Source organism: Balaenoptera ricei, chromosome X, assembly GCF_028023285.1.
Source record: "Balaenoptera ricei isolate mBalRic1 chromosome X, mBalRic1.hap2, whole genome shotgun sequence".
Lineage (NCBI taxonomy): Eukaryota > Metazoa > Chordata > Mammalia > Artiodactyla > Balaenopteridae > Balaenoptera > Balaenoptera ricei.
The window spans coordinates 96347693-96362390 of NC_082660.1; the positions used below are offsets into that span (position 1 = coordinate 96347693).

Sequence of the window (14698 nt, forward strand, 5' to 3'; positions counted from 1 at the left end):
AGAGACAGATTGAAAAACCAGTAATTTTAATACAGTGTGATGAATGCTATGATAAAGTTTATTCATGGTGCTATGGCAGCATATACAAGGATCAGTGAGCCTTGACTAGAGATCAAGTTTGGCTTCTTATAGGAAATAATGCCTGAGCTAAATGTTGAAGGAGGAAGAAGAGTTAACTAGGCAAAGGAAAAGGAGCATAGGGTTTTTCCTGGCTGAAAGAAAAACACGAAGGTTTGAACCAGCATGAGGCTTATAGAAAACTCTGAAATGAAGTTGGAGAGTTAGGCCAAATAGTTTTCCAGAACATTTGAACAAAGCAAAGATGAAAATAGGCCATTGGACAAATTTTTAAATTCCTATCATAGGGAATGAAATATATATCCATCTTTAGTTGACATTTAATAAAGTTGAATACTTTCTTTTGTGTAATACTCCTTAAGAGAACATTTAAATCTGTTGCAGTATTTGAATTATGTTAGTATGGATATTTGTTCATAATTTGAATGTGTTTTCCTTAAATTCCTAATGCATTACTTTAAGAAACTAAACCTATAAATTTTCTAAATGTATTGAATTAGAATAAACTCTGAATGGAACCAGTTAGTTTTTTCCCATTCAAGTCTCTTTTTATAACTATTTGTTAACTATTTGTTATCTTTTTTTAAATCTTTTGTAGAATTCCTGTACCTCAGCCAGAAACTGCTGCACAAACAAAAGGAAATAAACCAGGCATGCCAAGCATCTTCCAACGTATGTTGCTTTGACGATGATGATGATGATGATTTATAAAGTCTTTATGGAACACTGTTACATACAGATTGCTGTTTGATTTGATTCTGCATTTTTGGGTCATGCCTGCCACTAGCATAATATAAGTACTTGTATTAAACTATGTGTAGCTAGTTATTTTTGTTTCTATTTTTATTTATATTAGCTTAAGTCCTTGTCAAAAGTACTGGTCCCAAATTTAGAACAATTTGGTATCATCACCAAAGTGCAAGTAAATATAAATAAGCTTGTTTATATTAAGCACTTATTAAGTTGTTTCTTTGGTAGTACATCTCTTCAAATGTACTATTTTGAATTAACAGAAGAATAATAAAGTAGGAAGTTTAATTTTTATTTGACAATAAATATAGGTAAAGCTTAAAAGATAGTTGTAGTTCCTTTCTTTGCTGTTAGGTTGACTGGTTTGAATATTTGGGTTCATTTCTGAAGTGATTTCATGACACAATTTAGTTCTGGTAGGGTATCTTTAGAGTGGTTTTGTTTAAATCAGATGTTATAAGGGGTCATCTCTCTAGACTTTTTAGCACTTTAGATCCTTCTTGCTTTTTGAGTTACTGTTATTTGGGGATTGACTTCTAGTCAGTCTGACAGATTAAGAACCCACAAAGGGATCTGGACTATACCCCCCAAAAAATAAAAGATAGAAAATAAGGGGAAGATCATTATAATATAAATATATAACCAAGCTGAAAGCAAGAGTGAAAAATCCCTAAGTGGCAGAAACAAAAGAATTTAAATTTAGTGGTGAGCAGGAACTAAAACTAAAGCTGCTCATGGGCATTTCAGAGCTAGATAGAGGCCCAAATGATCATAGGCTGAGGTGTAATAACGACATGGAGAAGAGAGTCCAGACCACAGGCCTCTTACATGTGAAGTAGAACTAATATAAAGTTGGAAGGTTATTAAGGGCCAGATAAATTATTCCCATCAGCATGGGGAAGTATCAAGGAGCTTCCTGTATTCCCTGGGCAATGGGTAGGAAAAATTGAATTGACTTAGTACACACTGAAGTGAATTAGAACCCTTATTAAACATCAAATTCTATTCCACTGGTCTATATGTATGTCCCTATGTCAGTATCACAGTGTTTTGATTACTGTAGCTTTGTATCAAGTTTTGAAATTGGGGTGTATGAGTCCTCCAACGTTGTTCTTCTTGTTCAAGATTGCTTTAGCATTCGGGACTCCTTGTAATTCCATATGAATTTAAGGATCCATTTTACCATTTTTGCAAAATAGGCTTTTGAGATTTTGATAGGGATTGCATTGAGTCTGCAGATTGTTTTGGATAGTATTGGCATCTTAATAATATTAACTCTTCTAGTCCATGAACATGGGATTTCTTTCTGTTCATTTTTAGGCATTCTTTAATTTATTTCAACAATGTTTTGTAGTGTTCAGTACACAAGTCATTCACCTCCTTGCTTAAAGTTATTCCTAGGTATTTTATTCTTTTAGTTGCTATTATATTTGGAATAGGTTTCTTAATTTCCTTTTGAATCTCTTGTTATCAGTCTGTGGAGATTTTCTTTTCTTTTTTAGTGAGTTTAGGTAATTTCTTTGCTTTTAGGAATTTGTTTCATCTAGGTTTTCTAATTTGTTGGTGTATGATTGTTCATAGTATTCTATTATAATCATTTTTATTTCTGTACTAAATCACATTTTCATTTCTGCATTTAGTTTTTGTGTCTTCTCTCCTTGGGGAGAAGATCAGTTGAGGTAAAGATTATCAATTTTGTTGGTCTTTACATAGGACAAGCTTTTGGTTTCTTAGATTCTATTATTTTTTCTATTCTCTATTTCATTTATATTTACTCTAAGCATAATTACTTCTTTTTCTTAACTTTGGGTTTAGTTTTCTCTTATTCTGGTTCCTCAAAGTTTAATATTACGTTATTGAATGAGGTATTTCTTTCTTTCTTTTTTTAACATCTTTACTGGAGTATAATTGCTTTACAATGGTGTGTTAGCTTCTGCTTTATAACAAAGTGAATCAGTTATACATATACATATGTCCCCATATCTCTTCCCTCTTGCGTCTCCCTCCCTCCCACCCTCCCTATCCCACCCCTCTAGGTGGTCACAAAGCACCGAGCTGATCTCCCTGTGCTATGCGGCTGCTTCCTACTAGCTATCTATTTTACGTTTGGTAGTGTATATATGTCCATGCCACTCTCTCACTTTGTCCCAGCTTACCCTTCCCCCTCCCCGTAGCCTCAAGTCCATTCTCTTGTAGGTCTGCGTCTTTATTCCCGTCTTGCCCCTAGGTTCTTCATGACCATTTTTTTTAGATTCCATATATATGTGTTAGCATATGCTATTTATTTTTCTCTTTCTGACTTACTTCACTCTGTATGACAGTCTCTAGGTCCATCCACCTCACTACAAATAACTCAATTTCATTTCTTTTTATGGCTGAGTAATATTCCATTGTATATATGTGCCACATCTTCTTTATCCATTCCTCTGTCGATGGACACTTAGGTTGCTTCCATGTCCTGGCTATTGTAAATAGAGCTGCAATGAACATTTTGGTACATGACTCTTTTTGAATTATGGTTTTCTCAGGGTATATGCCCAGTAGTGGGATTGCTGGGTCGTATGGTAGTTCTATTTTTAGTTTTTTAAGGAACCTCCATACTGTTCTCCATAGTTCTTTTTTTTAATATCAGTATTTCTGCTGTAAATTTCCCTCAGATCACCACTTTCACTGCATCTTATAAGTTTTTATGTTGTATTTTCATTTTTGCTCATCTCAAGGTATTTTATAATTTCCCTTGTGACTTCTTATTTGACCCATTAGTTGCTTAAGAGTGTGTTGTTTAATTTCCACATATTTGTGAATTCTCTAGTTTTCCTTCTATTATTAATTTCTAGCTTCATTCCATTGTGGTCAGAAAAGATACTTTGTATTATGTGATTCTTTTTAAATTTATTGAGGCTTATTTTGTGGCCTAACATATGGTCCATCCTGGGCCTATTTCATGTATTTTTGAAAAGAATGTGTATTCAACTGTTGTTGTATAAATATATATTTAAAGAAGTTTAGCATCTACCCCTGTTCCCTGCATCCTCTTCCTTCTCCCCCATTATAGATAACTTTTTAATTCATTCTATGGTATGTCTTTGCATTGTTTGTTTTATAATATAAGAAGGTGTGTGTGTATATCAGAGAGAGAGAAAGAGTCACGCCCCCCCTTTCTTAGATAAATGTACAACTATTTTGAGAGCAATTTGACGAGACCTAATTTATTGAAAATGTTACACCTTGTGACCTATATGTTGGGCACACTGGGAGACATGTTCTAAGATGAGTATTGGAGCATTGTTTAAAATAGGAAAACTCTTTCATGTTCATTATTTTTTTCTTTTTTTAATTGAGGTATAATTAGCATGTAACATTATATTAATTTCACGTGTGCAACATAATGATTTGATATTTGTATATATAGCAAAATGATTCCCACAATAAGTCTAGTTAACATTCGTCACCATACATAGTTACAAAAAATTTTATTCTTGTGATGAAAACTTTTAAGATCTACTCTCTTAGTAAGTTTCAAATATGCAATATGATATTAACTATAGTCACCATGCTGTACATTACATCTCCATGACTTATTTTATAACTGGAAATTTATACCTTTTGACCCACTTCACCCACCCCCTCCCAAACCCCTACCTCTGGCAACCACCAATCTGTTCTCTGTATCTATGAGCTTGTTTTTTTGGGGGGGAGGGTCTGGCTTTTTTTTTTATTCCACATGTAAGTGAGATCATACAATATTTGTCTTTCTCTGTCTGACTTATTTAACTTAGCATAATGTCCTCAAGTTTCATCCATGTCAAGATTTCATTCTTTTCATGGCTGAATAATATTCCATTGTATATACACCACCTGTTCTTTATCCATTCTTTCATTGATGGGCACTTAGGTTGTTTTCAGGTCTTGGCTATTGTAAATAATACTACAGTGGACAGGGGGGTGTATATATCTTTTTTTTAATGTTATTTTTTTAACCATTATGTTTATTGTATTTATTTTTTTATACAGCAGGTTCTTATTAGTTATCCATTTTATACATATTAGTGTATATATGTCAATCCCAATCTCCCAATTCATCACACCACCACCCCGCCCCGAAGGGGGGTGTATATATCTTTTTGAGTTAGTGTTTTTTATTTCTTTGGATAAATACCCAGTAGTGGAATTGCTGGATCATATTGTTGTTCTATTTTTACTTTTTTGAGGAACCTCCATACTGTTCTCCATAGTGGTTGCACCAATTTACGTTCCCACCAACAGTGTATGAGGGTTCGCTTTTTGCCACATCCTCACCAACACTTGTTATTTCTTGTCTTTTTGATAATAGCCATTTTAACAGGTGTGAGATGATATCTCGTGGTTTTGGTTTGCGTTTCCCTAATAGTGATGTTGAACATCTTTTTTATGTACTTGTTGGCCATCTGTATGTCTTCTTTGGAAATATGTCTATTCAGATCCTCTGCCCCCTTTTTAATCACATTGTTTATTTGTTTGTTTGTTTGTTATCGAGTTGAATGAGTTCTTTATATATTTGGATATTAACCCCTTATCAGATATGTGATTTGCAATCATTTTCTCACATTCTGTAGGTTGCCTTTTCATTTTGTTGATGGTTTCCTTTGCCATGCAGAAGTTTTTTAGTTTGATATAGTCCCATTTGTTTATTGTACTGCAGTTTTAATGAATGAATTAGATCTATATGTGTTAACATGGTTACTGATGTATTTCCAGATATGTTTCATGATAACTTTGGAAATTACTGTGTCTATAAATTCAAAAGCCACTCATTTTGTGAATATATAGCTAATTTGTGTATGTGGTTTGATTGTGCTAGTTATTTTGAAGACTACAAAATTTAACATCTTATCATTTGTATCTGGTAACTTAGATAAGTAAGTAAGACATACATTGAAAAGTTCACAATAAACAATAACAGTAATACTGAGATCATAAGACATTATAGGTAGCCTCTGACTTACACAATTCTTTAAAAAGTCTATTATATACTTGCTACCAAGCATAGACCTGATCACTGATTGAAATACTCTGTTTTTTTCTAGCCTTGTAGATCTTGCACCAGCATGGGGTCAGTGAAGGCAAGGGGGAAAGAGGCAAAGGAAATAGCTCCTCTCCCACCCCCATGCCTCCATACACCCCTACCTATCACTCTTATCCACATAATGAAATGCTTAGAGTAGATTTTGTGAAGAAGCAAAATCACTATGCCTATACACATACATTTATACCATGTCCTTTTTCACCTCACAACCTAAATGTGGTCTTCTGAAATTTTTCCTCATTAAAACATAAATCCATTCTCACCAGAAATAAGGGTAAAATGAATCATTAAAATAACAGTGGTCACTATAATTCTGATATATAATTAGGTATATACAAAAATATAATTTTGCTAGGTAATTAACCTGTATCTTAGTTATGCATTAGGCCTAAACAATAATGTTTTTCATTTGGTAATTTTAGTAATATTCAAGCTAAAAATAAAAGAATTCTAGTGTATAATTTTCCATCTTATTTTTAGAAAAACCTGAGCTCTAGATGTATTTTGTCTCTTCTCTAATTATTGCCTTTGAAATCTTGCCATTCACAAGCAGTGACTGCCAATATCTCTTGTACTGATTTCATACCCATTTGTATTAATTATGAACATATAATTGGGATAGTTAATTACAGTCCCAAGTTACTAAATTAAAAAACAATGCATGAGTTTTTCAGAAGAACTTTTCATATAAACATTAAACCTTGCCAGTTCTTAACACTCAAATAAGAAAACAGGCATAGAAAATATTCTGACTTATTCCTGACAGTGTCAATCATAGGATTTTTTTTCCTATGCAATGGATGTAATTACTTAATTTTTAAAGATTAGAATGGCCCATAACTTGTTCTTTGCATGCATTATTTTAGAACAAATCAGTCAGGAATTCTCACTATAACTTGGGTTGTAATAGCTACTTATTGCTAATCTAATTATGTACTTTTATTAGTTTGGGTAAGGGAAATTCATTTCTAGAAGATAAAAAGGGTAAATCATTGCCCAATCCTCACTTTACTCCTATTAACTTTGAGTTTTTCTCTTGGCTTTTATTGATTCCTTTCCTTTTCATGTATGATTAAATTTTTTATCCTTTTCGTTTGTTATCAAGCGTTATTATAGGAAGTTAAGTGTGTTCATCAACTAAATTTTAAGTTTAAAAAAAAAAAACTCTTGTAATATCACAGTGTTTTGAATACCTGGTAAGAAGTTCACCTCTTCATCTTCTCTAAAAATTCAATGTAGTATTTTACCTCGTAATAAATTTTCAGTCTCTGTCTAGGTTTAAGAAACCAAGAAAGTAGTCTGGGGATATGGAATAAAGTTCAAAAACAGAAGTGATATATTAACCACACTGAAACGTTGCTGTTGAAACACCCTTCTGTCTCAGCAAGGTTTTTTATGCTAGGAAAATAATAAATGCCAAGGCATAGGCAGCCTACAAGGAAGCAATTCAGCAACCTTGCTAAACTCTGGAACAGAGTTGCTGTCAGCTTGCCTTAGCTAGCAGAACTGACAGTGTGAGAAGTTCCAACATCCATTTTTTTTCTGATTCTTCTCTATGTCTTCAGTTCCCAGGGTGTATTATTTAATTAAAATATTATTTTACCAAATTCCTTAGTGCAGTATTTGGTACATAATAGGTGCTCAATAATTATTTGCTGAGTGAATTGAATGAATGGATAAATGTCATAATGTGTAAGAGGGAAATTATATTCTGCCTTAGAAACTAAATATGTTAGATAAATTGTACATAAATGATAAACTGACTTGATGATAGAGAACAGTTAAGAGTTGAAGTGGTCTTTCATTTCAATTTAGTTCCCTCTTTGTTTTCCATATGTTATTTATATCTGAAAGGAATATCATATCAACGGTCCTTTTGAAAGAGAGTTATATTCAAGAAATAGACTGTATTTTGTGTGTGTTCAGGATACTTTTAGCAAAGATTAACAAAATTTTATTTTAAGCTTAAATTCCACCAATAGTGAGTGGTGGTCCAGTCTCTAAAGGTTATTATTCTCATGAATTTTACTTAACTTGAATTTGTCACTGAATATAAAAGGAATGTTTGTTTATTTAAGAGCATTTAGGAAATATAGAAAAAGTATAAAGAAGATAATTACAAATCTCGTTAATTCCAGCAACAGAAAAAACAATATTACTTTTTAATATTTTGGAGTAAAAGTTTATTTTGAAGGTGAATTCTAGTTCTTTCCTCACTTTAATAAGAGTTACCTTTTGGACATTCAGTTTACATTTTGTAGGTGGTTGATTTTTAAAGTTAATTAAGCTATTTCTCATTAATCTGTGCTCTTTTGTAGTGATTTACCTGATTGGGTTAGTTTATAGGTCTCAATTATGTTCATCTCGCTTCTTTAACAGGTCGAGAAAGCACAAGCACTGGTAGCAAAGGGAAAGCCAGAAAAACTATAAGTGATAAATGGGAAAGTCAGATGTGGAGAGAGAAAAAGTTCGGCTTAATAGATCACCTACAATACGGCTGTATTTATCCTGAAAGTATTCCACGGAGATTTGTTTTAGAACACAGAAATTTTCTTACTGAGCAGTATAATTCTCAGCCTGCAAAATACATACCACAAGAAGGAAGGCCCCCAAAACTTTATGAGTTTAAGAGTGCCCTAGTCCTTGGACATTTTGAAGTAACCATCTTAGGTAAGTCACCTGTTCTTCTCTTTGAATATTGTTAATTTGACATAATTTAAATATAGATGATACTATTTTGCTTTAAAAAATTAAGCGCTCCACCTCCCCACCACCAAAAAAGTTAAGCCCAAGGAGAACTCCTGTTTGGCTCAAACCAAAGGAATGGAGCACTAATTCTGGAATACATTAAGCTTTAATTGTGGGCTTTTAAATATTGGCAAGTCCTTGGAAAGTACTGGGGAGAGAAGAATGGGAACCAAGGGAACTTTCCTTAGCTCTGACTCTCCTACTACCTCTAAAACTGATTCTCTTCTTCTTTAGCCACCATTTTCTTGCTCATATTCTCTGCTTCTTTCTCAGTGCATCTGAACCACTGAAGGGTAAAATGTAGGTTAAAGAGAAAGGCATACTAATTGAGAGAAAATCCTATGAACAGACGTCTGTTTAGCCTGTGAAGAAAATAAAATGCTCAAGTAACTTAGGTTGAACAGAAGGAAGCTATTCAAAAAACTATCTTGTCTGACAAGGGACAATAAACTGATTTTCTCAGGTTCTAAACTGACAAGTAGCTATAGAACTTATAAAAATTTAAAGTCAACACATTTTTAAACTTATGTTTATTTATTTTTATTTATTTATTTATTTTGGCTGCGTTGGGTCTTTGTTGCTGCACGCGGGCTTTCTCTAATCGCGGCGAGTGGGGGCTACTCTTCCCTGCAGTGCAGAGGCTTCTCATTGTAGTGGCTTCTCTTGTTGTGGAGCACGGGCTCTAGGGCACGCGGGCTTCAGTAGTTGTGGCCCACGGGCTCAGTAGTTGTGGCTCACGGGCTCTAGAGCGCAGGCTCAGTAGTTGTGGTGCACGGGCTTAGTTGCTCCACGGCATGTGGGATCTTCCCGGACCAGGGATCAAACCCATGTCCCCTGCATTGGCAGGCAGATTCTCAACCACTGTGTCACCAGGGAAGCCCAACTTACGTTTATTTTTTTTATTTTTTATTTTTTTATAAATATTTATTTAGTTAAGTTTAAGTCTACCATCTTGCTCTTCTTTTTTTTTTAATTTTGCCAGTATGTTCTTGTTCTCTAATTTCTGCTTTCTTAACCCCTTTTAATTTTTTTTCTATTATATTTTTATTATTTATGGCTGTGTTGGGTCTTCGTTTCTGTGCGAGGGCTTTCCTCAGTTGCAGCAAGCGGGGGCCACTCTTCATCGCGGTGCGCAGGCCTCTCACCATCGCGGCCTCTCTTGTTGCGGAGCACAGGCTCCAGACGCACAGGCTCAGTAGTTGTGGCTCACGGGCCCAGTTGCTCCGCGGCATATGGGACCTTCCCAGACCAGGGCTCGAACCCGTGTCCCCTGCATTAGCAGGCAGACTCTCAACCACTGCACCACCAGGGAAGCCCCCTTACGTTTATTTTTAAAGTTTGTTTCTCATGAATGAAAAATGTACACAAAAATTAATTATAAAATAAAATCTTAACCAAAATGAGCTACTCTCTAGGTTTTTAATTTGTACTTGAAAGGAAGATCTTGTTACCTTAAAATGAAAGAATGATGAAGTGCCATTGGTAAGTTAATTAAATGCCTGAAAGAAGATGCATTTCATAAAGTTTTACACCTACAGTACTGAAGTGAATTACCTTGCTCTTTATCAAGATTCCTGTTTCCCCTTTACTCTCTCCCACTCCTTCTTCCCTACCTCCTCACACATAAATATGTACATACATGTGATTGTGTATATGTATATAATCTATGAAAAATATAAATTCCCACTGACTCTGTTAGACCTTCTCAGACCTAAGTTTCAAATGCTTCTTTTTCCTAGACTGCATTGCTTGGTATCTTTGGGTAACTTATAAATGTTAGTTTTATATCTAGGAAAAAAAATTATAGTGGCGATTTTTCGTACATCACAAAAAGTAACCATGAAAACCATGAGTTCATCTGGAATCACAGAAATTGAATACTTCTCTTCTTTTCAACATCACTGATCCTCTAAACATCTCAGCTGTCTTATAAGTATTGTGAACCTTTGTAGCTTTACTATGCATCACCTAAAAGCAAGAATCAGATATAAAGAAGACAAATTTGTCATTCTGCCCAACCAGCTGTAATCCATGTTAGAATTGGGCTGTTTTATATCCTACCATTTTTCAAAGACATAAGTGGATTTACAGGGATAAAAGACAGTGAAAAATATGCCATGTATGGATAAAACAAAACAGAGCATTTAAAAGGATACAGAAAAAGTAGGTATTACTAGGTGCCTGTAAATAACAAATTATTACCATTCGGTAGTAATTTTCTGTGAGCTTTCTGGCAGGAAGGGAGAAAAAGGATTGTTCCTGATGAGGTACTTAATTTTAAAGGTAAAAGAAGCCTGGATATCTTCTAGTCGTAACCCCCTAGCAAGGTAAAAGCCAGGCCATGATTAAAAATCATGTCCTAATCCCCTACCCCTATACTGTCCCTCCCCCTTCCCTCTCCCTGCTGATAACAACTAGTTCTCTATATCTGTGAGTCTGCTTCTTTTTTGTTATACTCACTAGTTTGTTGTATTTCTTTAGATTCCACATGTAAGTGATATCATATAGTATTTGTCTTTCTCTATCTGACTTATTTCACTTAGCATAATGCCCTCCAAGTCCATCCATGTTGCTGCAAATGGCAAAATTTCATTCTTTTTTATGGCTGAGTAGTATCCCATTGTACACGTATACCACATCTTCTTTATCCATTCATCTGTTGATGGTCACTTATGTTGCTTCCACATCTTGGCAATTATAAATAATGGTGCTATGAACATTGGGGTGCATGTATCTTTTCAAATTAGTGTTTTTGTTTTTTTCAGGTATGTACCCAGAAGTAGAATTGCTGGGTCATCCGGTAGTTCTATTTTTACTTTTTTGAGAAACTGCCATAATGTTTTCCACAGTGGCTGCACCAATTTACATTCCCACCATCAGTATGCAAGGGTCCCCTTTTCTCCACATTCTTGCTGACATTTGTTATTTGTGTTCTTTTTGATGATAGCCATCCTGACAGGTGTGAGGTGATATCTCATTGCTCTGCTATTTTAGTGTGAAAGCAGCCATAGACAATGTGTAAATGAATGTGCATGGCTATGTTTGAATAAAACTTTATTTTTAGACCCTTAAATCTGAGTTGCATGTAATTTTCACATATCACAAAATATTCTTCTTTAGATTTTTTTTCAACCATTTAAAATGAAAAAAAGTTTCCTAGCTCATGGGTTGTACAAAACCAGGTAGAGGCTATATTTGACCCTCCCCCCCACCAACTCATAGTTTGCTAACCCCTCTTCTAGAGTCCTGTTTTTAAATAAAACTGATTAAACCAATCAAGGCAGATAAGTCTGTATGATTTTTAAAGTTCTTCCAACATGAAGTTTGTCCAGCCTACACTGATACTACCTTCTAGTGGTTTATTGTCCCTCTGCTGTATCTTGCTGATCTCTGGAGGACCCAGTAATTTTGAAGTGTCTTATTCTGGGAGCCAGAAAGGTTATTCAGACCATAACCCTGTTACTTGGTCATTAGCTCTGACTGGTCTAGGGTGAATTATTATTGAAAATATTGAACGGAATTTGTGATCTTACCTCCCACAATTCTAATGGCTCCCAACAACCAACTGGGTACTGTGGCAATATCAGAAACCCATCTCAGAAGTACCAATTCTCGTGTTAAAATTCTTGCTATGCCATCTCACTTGACTCAAATAAGTAGATAGTATTAATAAGTGCTAAAATCTCAGCCCATTGCCTCTTATGTAATAACACACTTCAAAGAGAAGATACTGGGATGGAGTAACAGACTAAATTTTCAATGCCTTTAGCCCAGGTACAAAATTTTTAATCTATTGGTCAATTTTAAGAATTATTTCTCACTTTAAATATAAGAAGGTATTTTTCAAAAGCTTTATTGGACTCATAGATGGTATTAGTATATCATTGACTCTGCCAACACTAATTTAGTTACCCATGAAATGCTATGAGTCGGTTAAAGCTTAAGAGTTCCCTCTTCAATTTGCATTTGACTTAGACAATAAGGAAAATATTCAGCCAGTCTTTAGTAAACCTCTGAAAGCCATCTGTTTATCTCTTGGAAATCAAGAGATACAAACCCCAGTAACAATAGGTATAATTTAAGGAGAGCTGTCAAGACAGTATTTTCTAGACTTTTTGTCAAAAGATTTTTTGTCAAAAATTTTTTATATGGTTTGTTCTTTTCCTTTTCTGCAAAATGCATTTAAATGATAATTTAAAATTTTTAATAGCATTAATTGTAACATCAAAGTAATGTAATATGCTATAGTTACATGGAAATCATAAGGCTTTACTTACCTTGCTTTTTTTCTCCTATTAAAGCAACCAAGCAGGCCAACATAATTCCTGCCCTCCTTGGTACTGGGCTGCAAGCTCAGGACCAATTATTTGTACCCCTGAAGTATGCCTCCTTCCGTACTGAAGACTACTTGAACCATTAACTGAATAGCACTGGGTTCCCTCACTCTTGGTTCCCTAACTGGCTATATCCTTAGGATATTCTATCCCACTGGCGTGCTTCCCATTCTTGTATCTTGAATGGAGCAGCACACTGGAGTATATGGGTTCCAGAGCTGGTTACTGTTGCCACCCCTTAATTCTGTCCCTTATTCCATTGCATAATAAAAGTAATTTAATCCTTAAACCTTAAGTAGCTACTATCAGATTTCATCAGTGTAAGACACACTTTTTTTCCCCCATATTTTAACATCTTTGAAAATTGATATGGATCTTATAATCAATGTCATGCCTTTGTTTAGTTGGTAGCATTTTTCTTTCTTAGTGGTATATAAAATAATGATCATCTTAAAAATCAATGGTATCTTAGATTCCATGAAATATGGTATATGCCAAGTACCCTTAGCTAGGTGCTGGGATTACAAATTGCCCTCCTCTGCAACACACACACACAAACACACACACTTTTCATTGGAAAAGAAATTCAGTGATAACAAAGAATTTGAGAGGAAGGTATATAAATTGCATACAATACACTTTACAAAAGAGGAATATGAGCTTGTTTGATTTTATATCTTCCTCTAATTTTTAATATAGTCCACATATATTATCACGTTTACCTAGTTAGTATGTTGTAAGTTATTTAAGTAACACATAAACAGTAAGTCACCATTGAAGTGCATTATACATGTACATTGTGGGGAGGATGTTTGTGTTCATCTCTTTTGCTGTTGGGAATATGGATGAATTCATATTTGAACACAATGCACAAATGTCCTGAAGTCTAATATTTGAAAATTATAGGTTAAAAATACACACATATACATTCTTTTGCTCAATTTAACAAATATTTACTGAGCACCTAAGGCATGCCCAGCACTGTTCTGGGGGCTGAGGTTACATGTGTTAATGCAACAGATAACAGAGCCTATGGTAAAATGAGATGGTGATAAGTGCTAGAAGAAAAGGGTTGGAGAGTGCTGTTGTAGGAAGGGGCTAAATTTTAAATAGAGTTGTCAAGGGAGGTCTCCCTGAGAAAATAACATTTCACCAGACACCTGATGGAGGTGAAGGAGCAAGCCGTGTGTTTATCTGGGGAAAGAACATTCTATGTACAGGAACATCAAGTACAGAGGCCCTAGGCGTGTTTACTTATACATTTGCACTCTGAACTCTAGTTTTAACCAAACAACTCATGATGAATTTTACCAATAATGTTGAAGCTAAACTCACAGCATTCTGTAATTTAGAAAGCAACTCATAATAGTATCAGTGACACACTGATAATGAAGCTATCTTCCTGAAAATATCAGGATTTCCAACTTCTGATATTTTCTCAATTCTAAAGCATACTTTTTTTTTTTTTACATTTGCAAGTTGGAATGCATCTTATGGTCAATGGGTACATTAATGCAGTGTTTCCTTTTTCATTAAAAAACTGTTACTAAATTGATGGTATGTCTTAGAGTTAGATTTGGTATTAGAATCAAGGAAATGGGATGCCATCGTGTGCACATTGACATGAGTTTTGCAGCATTGCTAAGAGTTCTGAGGTAGCTATACTTATAATACTGAATTGGAATCCACAGTAAATTCTAGATGGCATGACTATTTTAGTTTA

At 34.6% G+C, this 14698-nt stretch overlaps 1 protein-coding gene across 2 annotated transcripts in view; it reads left to right on the forward strand.

Moving 5' to 3' along the window:
• The window catches only part of RADX (RPA1 related single stranded DNA binding protein, X-linked), a 62703-nt gene that overhangs the window by 39105 nt on the left and 8900 nt on the right, over window positions 1-14698 (forward strand). For both annotated transcript variants that reach the window (XM_059910340.1, XM_059910341.1), the window contains exons 11-12: window positions 677-750; window positions 8273-8563. In XM_059910340.1, coding sequence (XP_059766323.1) covers window positions 677-750; window positions 8273-8563 — 365 coding nt within the window. The remainder of the gene's footprint in view (window positions 1-676; window positions 751-8272; window positions 8564-14698) is intronic.